This window comes from Cuculus canorus, chromosome 2 (assembly GCF_017976375.1).
Source record: "Cuculus canorus isolate bCucCan1 chromosome 2, bCucCan1.pri, whole genome shotgun sequence".
In the NCBI taxonomy this organism is placed as follows: Eukaryota; Metazoa; Chordata; class Aves; order Cuculiformes; family Cuculidae; genus Cuculus; species Cuculus canorus.
Window position 1 is genome coordinate 93,265,689 of NC_071402.1, and position 6,601 is coordinate 93,272,289.

The window sequence follows — 6,601 nt, forward strand, 5'->3', positions numbered from 1 at the left end:
CACTTTGCCTCATCAACAGAACCTGAACTGGTACCACTGGGAAACCCTCTGCAAACTTGATGCCTGCAGCCAGACCTTTCCGTTCTTGCTCTTCCAAGCAGATTTACTTGCCATGGCAAAAGGAAGGCAATGCAAATTCCTCATTTTTCTGTATGTGTTCAGTATTATAGTTGTAGGCATTCAGCTGAAGTGGTGGCAGCCTTGGTAGGAAAGGTGTCACGTGCAAGCTTTTCTTTGTTAGGCTGGTGTAGCACAGCAAACGTAGGGATGTGCTTTGACAAAAGTAGTCTGTGGATGAGGAAGACTTTTTCCACCATTACTATCATGTACATGCAGAAAACCACTCACTGTCCTTTGACTAATCCCACTGGGAAACCCTCTGCAAACTTGATGCCTGCAGCCAGACCTTTCCGTTCTTGCTCTTCCAAGCGGATTTACTTGCCATGGCAAAATAAAGGCAATGCAAGAGGACCAAGACGCGTAACCGGGGCTGTATGTTGACATTTGCCGTATATGACATACAGCACGTAGGAATGAGGAGTTGATGATCCCACAAGTCTTTTCCCCCCTCCAGATCGCAGGGTTCGATGCCCACAGCCCCGGTAGGGCTCGGCGCGCCCCCTGGCGGCCGCCCCGCAGCGCTGCTCCCGGCGGCAGCGCCCCCCGCCCCGCCCCGCTTCTTCCCCCCCCCCCCGCCGCGTCCCGCCGCCGCCGCTCTGAAGTTTGCAAGCGATTTCCTTTCCAGCCCGGCCTTATCTCGGCCCGCACGTTGCCTGCGCGGTGACTAATAGCGGCACAACATTGTCTCGGGATAAAATAGCGCCGGAGCTGTTTACCCGCTCCATGGGGGTTCGCTATAAAAGCGTGCCGGGGACAGCCGCGCCAGCCAGACGCGCCGGGGCGCACCGAGCCGCTGCACCGCCCGCTCCCGCTCCGTCCCGACGCTGCGAGACGCTTCTCTCCGTTTTTTTATCTTTTATTAACATTTTGCACACCTCCGCTTTTTTTTACTCATTTATTTTTTTTAATTTTTATTTTATTGTTATTTCATCTTTTTTTTTTTTTCCCACGCCATCCGCTATGGATTATTCCCAGATGCTCGTCTCCCTGCTCTTCGTGCTCTCCCCGGGGCTGCTGCATGCAGGTAGGTGCCTGCCTCCAGCCCCTTTTCTCCCCTGGGGGCTGCTCTCGGCGGAGGTGGTGGGAGGGTTCTTCGGGCGGGGGGGTGCGTGGTTGCCGCGGATGCTGAAGCATCCTTTCTCCCTCCCCGCAGCCCCCGGCGCCGATGCGGGCACCGCACCGACCCCCGCGCACCGCCGCGCCCGCCGCTGCTCCTGCTCCTCGCTGCTGGACGAAGAGTGCGTCTACTTCTGCCACCTCGACATCATCTGGATCAACACTCCCGAGTGAGTGGGAGCAAGAGAAGGGGGTCTGAGGAAGAACAAACTCCCTGGGAAGGGGTGGAAGGAAGAGTTACTCCCGTCGTCTCTCCTTCTTGTTTTCCCCTCCGTCCCGCTTTTCTGCCGAGCTTGGCAGACACACCGCTCAAGCAGGATTTGACCACCTAGGTCGAGCAGATAAGCCCTGACGCACCTGTGTTCCTAACATCTGAGCGGGAGCGTTTCCTTCGGGTGCTGCTCAGCAAAGGCTGCGGGATGCTTTTCACTATGAATCAGAAGCAGACAAAATGCCAAAAGTATGATTATGCCAGCCTGAATTTGTCTGACCGTTTTTCTTTCCAGCCGAGGAGGGTGCTAGGAAGGTTGCTTTGACACAGGGTGGCTCCTCACTGTCTGTCGTGCTCTGCTGCAAATTAGCTCATCCCACGCGTTAATAGGGTCATGTACAGTGTCCATTTATATGCTTTCCTCACCAAAAAAAGTAGTGAGCTAGAGCCTCACCTGACACTGCCAACACTGGTTTTGGTAACTTGCTCTGCTGCTGAGTCTCTTCAAGAGCCAAGAGGATCTGCTCCTCACTTTTATTGCTTCTTTCAGCGTTACCAGTTACCAAAGTTCAGAGATGAGTTTTTTTTTGCTTTCTATCACATAGGAGGCACAGCAGCCTTATGAAATCACAATTAAAGGGTCATTAGCCTTGTCAATAGCTGTGCTAATGAATATGTTGTGGGATCATCAGATGCATTTGTGTAGGGATTAGGACCAAGGAGGCATTCCCAATCCCACAACCTTTACTCATGCAATCAGTCCCATTGATAAGATTACCCAAAATATCCTGCTGTTTTGAAGCCACAGAATTATTTGAATGACTTTCATGTTGTCTCTTTGATCATAGGAAGACTGTTCCATATGGTCTCGGAGGTCCTTCTCGATCCAGAAGATCACTAAAGGACATGGTGCCAGAGATGCTCGCTGAACCCAGCAACAGGTGCAGATGCGCCAACCAGAAGGACAAGAAATGTCTGAACTTCTGCCAAACAGGAAAAGATCTCTGGTATGTCTATTGTTCCTACTCTTTAAAAGGCGGTGCATGTGGAAGGGATGGATTGTGGCAGTGTTACTCGTTTTGGCACTTGCTGAGCAAATAATCTGCCCAAAACCTTGCCTCCTACCTGAGTGCTCACGCTGCTATGGTTCGGCCCAGAAATTTCGATCATTTATAACATGCCTTGAGAAATAGATGATGACATGCCTCACCTTGTGGACCGCAGACTTGTTGGGTGTTTTTTTTTTAACAGCAGCATCTTTTCACTTTTAACAGGGCTCAGTCCACGGTAGAGAAAACCTCGCGTCACAGCAACAAAGCTGGCAATTGCATCGGACTCAAATGCATGAGCCGACAGCTTGTTGACAGCAGGAAAATAAAGAGGTGAGTTTCTTCTCATCCTGTTGTAGTTCCCCGGAGCAGCAATAGAGAGCACAGTTCACCTGCCTTTGGGTCAGTGTGGGCTTAGCTGGTGATTTCGGCTTGAGAGTTTTGGCGGAATCAATGAGGATATCTTTGTTCATGCAGTGGGTTCTTAGCTTGTGAAGACATGGGTGCTAAGCTCTGCTTAGCATTCTCCATTTGCTTAGAGGAAGCAGGCTTAGTTATTGGCCTAAAGATGCACCAAGCTTCAGAAGAGTGTGAAATCATTAAATGCTGGCAAAAATAATTAGGCACTGTAATTTTAGTGTGTTCATGCAGTATCTTAACTAACAAAAAATATTATATCCCAACTATTCTAAAATGAAATTGAGTCAGAGTACCTTTTCTTAGATGCTTTACTCCATTTTACTGCAGAAAAAAAATATTGTTTTATCCATGTTTTGAATATATTGTTTCTTCTGGCTGGTAGGGCTGGCTTTTTTAGAAGCAGGCAGGAGGCAGATTCCTGCCTGCCTTGTCCCTTGTTTTGCCTGATAAACTTGTGTAAAGTGAGTAGGGGATATTAGTGATGCAAATGACTGCTAAAAGGTTGAGGAAAGGTAAAATGAAGACTAAACTAGTATTTGAGCCTAGTTCAACATTTGAGAGTCGGAGTAAATGTCAGGACTGCCCTTTGAGATCTGTATGTAAATTGAGCGGCAGTAGGTAGCAATATCACTCCACAGTGCAGTTCAGAGATGCAGCTATCAACCCCGCAGGGGAGAAGTTGTCTTTGAAGCTGAGTGCAGGTACAGCTATATCAGCTCTGGCATTCAGTGTCCAGCCATATGCCCATGCCGAAGTATGGCATACAAAAGTTTACCCATATAAAAGAAGACTCTTCAGTGCTTCTTTCACAAGCAGAACAGGATCTATGGGATTAGACAGCCTGATGATTTTGAGTGAGACTTAGACCCTGGAAGCCTTAAATAATTTTTGAAGATAGGTCATGCGTCCTTGAAAAGTGCACCATTCATTGGAACAAGGATCAGGTTTACCTAAAAGAAACAAACCAGCCAAAAAGAATAACACTAAAGACCTCTTGATTCGATATGTGTTACTTAAGGAAGTCTGGGGCATCGCTATTTCAATGAATATTTTAACTTATTTTAATATCTGTGTTTAAATTATGAATCCAGTATTTCAAGTGGCTTAAGCTAGTGTAATTCTGACAGAGATACAGCAATCAGCAGTTACTGAGGATCTTATGGCAGAAATCCAGGCTAAGACTTACCTAATAAAAAACTGAATGTCTGCAGACTGGAGGTTCATCTTTGTTATTGTAATAATAAATGTGTATTTCTTGTTTTTGCAGGCTGGAAGCTATTGGTAACAGTATCAAAGCTTCCTTCAGCATTGCAAAGCTGAAGGCTGAGCTCCAGAAAGGGTGGAAGCTGAAACATAACAGGGCGAACAAAAGGCAAAGCATCTGGGAAAGCCTGAAAGCATCCTAGTGGGAAGATCACCTGAGTCTTTCTCCACCACACTTGCTGGCAAAGCTGGCAAAAAACTCTCTCTTGACTTCTAACATTCCACAATGGTGAACGGTCTCTGTCCACGTGTTTGCATAGCAGAGCAGCACACTAAGGAAGTCCCATATTTGGAGGTTTAAAAGCAAAGGATTTCATCGTTTTGGAATTCAGATGGACAGGAAGAGGGGGTGAGGGGGAATCCATGGTAACATACATGAAAAGCCATCTTTCTGAAGAAACATTTGAATGTTGCTTCTGGAATGTTACCCACCAACTGAGCAACTTTCAGGATCTACATCAATAGCATCTCGTATGGAAGATCTCACAGATGTGCTTAGAAAGCACAGAAAGCAAGATCTGAGTGGACAAATGTCAAAGCGAAAAACATTTCTGCATTTTGATTAAAATGTAAAAATGAAAGCCACAGTGCTACTTTAATCAGGACTTACTGCATAGATACACATCTACCTCAAATTACTGTTTGTTGCACTCCTGCTAGAGTATTTTTACACTTTGTTATTGCCTTAACTAATCAGCTGCAACCCTTTGCCTTTTTTCAGAAGTCTAGTTTACTTGTACAGCCAGAGTTATCTGAATGTGGGTTAGACACTGTGGTTGTTTGCATAGTTAGAGTCCTTTGGTTTTGGATAACAAAGGACCCTTCAATATAAAATAAAAGTTAGAGGACACTACTAGGTTTCCCATAACAAGGATATTTGGCTAACTGAAGTTCTAATAATAGAAGTTGTTGTGTCTTGCACGACACAGAAAATGCACTGAACTGGGGATGTACCAGAGGCTGTTGTGAGATCTATTCAGTGCTTTGATTAGTGGAAATGCATCAGGACAAGGGGTTGTTTTGAATTATGTCAAAAGGCTAATACTGAGTAAATGTTTCTTGCAGTGAATTTATTCACATTGTTGAATTTGCTGACAGGTTCAATCTTATGTGCTTATTTTTTGTGTTTTGTATTTATATTTACACAAGTTCTTCTTTATGTTTGCCATGTTGAATACACATTGAAGTAGGCCATATTGGTCTATGCATGTTTTAACTGTTTCTGTATGAAATCGGGAAATGCTTTATGCCTATCAAGGTAAATATCTTCAGAAATAAATATTTTTAATTACTATATTTGCTTGGTTTTCATATACCCCACTTTACCATAGACTGTGGGTTTGGTCCATGATCATGAAGGTAGATTACACTACATAGTAAGCTGGCCGAGATGAAGTGTGTGCGCATGACTGTCTTTCTGACAGATTAGCCAGATAACAACACAAAAAGGTTGTGACAGATGTGAGACAACACATAATACTTGTACCAGTTTCAAGCATGCTCATCGGAGCTTCACAGAGAGATCCGTATTGGCCAAATCAATTTATCTTGGAGCAGCACTCTCATATGGCTGATGTCTTTTTCACCCAATAGTACAAATTCTAATGTTGGATTTACCATACCAATAAAATATGGCCAGTAAGAGATTGGATATAGATGAATTAACAGGAAAAAATGCACACACTGGATGTTTTGTGGGCTATATTGGGCTAAGCTGTGTTATGTTGCTTACTACCATGCTAGCCCAAAAAGTCTCAGCCCAACCCACAAAAGTTAAAGATGGAGACTTCAAGGGAGCCTGGCCCAAGACCAGGAAAGAGTTGGAGCAGTAGCCAAACTTTGCCTACCTCCAAACGTTTTGGCCTAAAGTGGTCATAGCTGGAAATATGCTTAAAGCAAATAAATGGATTTAATCTTCTCTGTTCCTATAGGGGAAAAACAAAACCAAACCAAACTCACAAGAGTTAGTCCACACTTTTTGGATAAAACCAATTTTTTTTTTAAACAAAATTTTACACATGAAATAGTAGGTGTACAATGCCTGCATACATTGAATACAATTTCTATTAAAAAATTCTGAAATTGTTCTGGATTTCTTGTCAATATTCATTGATTTGCAGCAGAAAAGCTGAAGGCTGAATAAAGCCAATATCATGGTTCCTTCATGCTGCCCTGCTACATTTTGGGGTGATAATTCAGTGGTGAGATGTCAGTGCTGGCAGCCAGAGTCTGACAGTAGAACCTGGGAGGATGTGTGCCCCTGAAGCCACCCTTTGATCGCTGCATCGCCTGTGTGAGCTGCTTGAGGCACGTGCAGATTGGTGACCTCTGTCAGGCATGAAGAGACCTCACTAACACTCTCTGATTTTCTCTTTCTTCCCTCCTCAGTGGTGGCCTTTGCCTGGGAAAATAAATAAGCACG

The 6,601-nt window shown here is 44.8% G+C and overlaps 1 protein-coding gene across 1 annotated transcript; it reads left to right on the forward strand.

Moving 5' to 3' along the window:
• The first annotated feature begins 884 nt into the window (after positions 1-884).
• EDN1 (endothelin 1) lies at positions 885-5,475 on the forward strand. Its single transcript, XM_054058911.1, has 5 exons — positions 885-1,144; positions 1,274-1,406; positions 2,296-2,454; positions 2,722-2,829; positions 4,184-5,475. The coding sequence occupies exons 1-5, from the start codon at positions 1,081-1,083 to the stop codon at positions 4,320-4,322; spliced, it is 603 nt and encodes a 200-aa protein (XP_053914886.1). The 5' UTR covers positions 885-1,080; the 3' UTR covers positions 4,323-5,475.
• Positions 5,476-6,601: the final 1,126 nt, after the last annotated feature.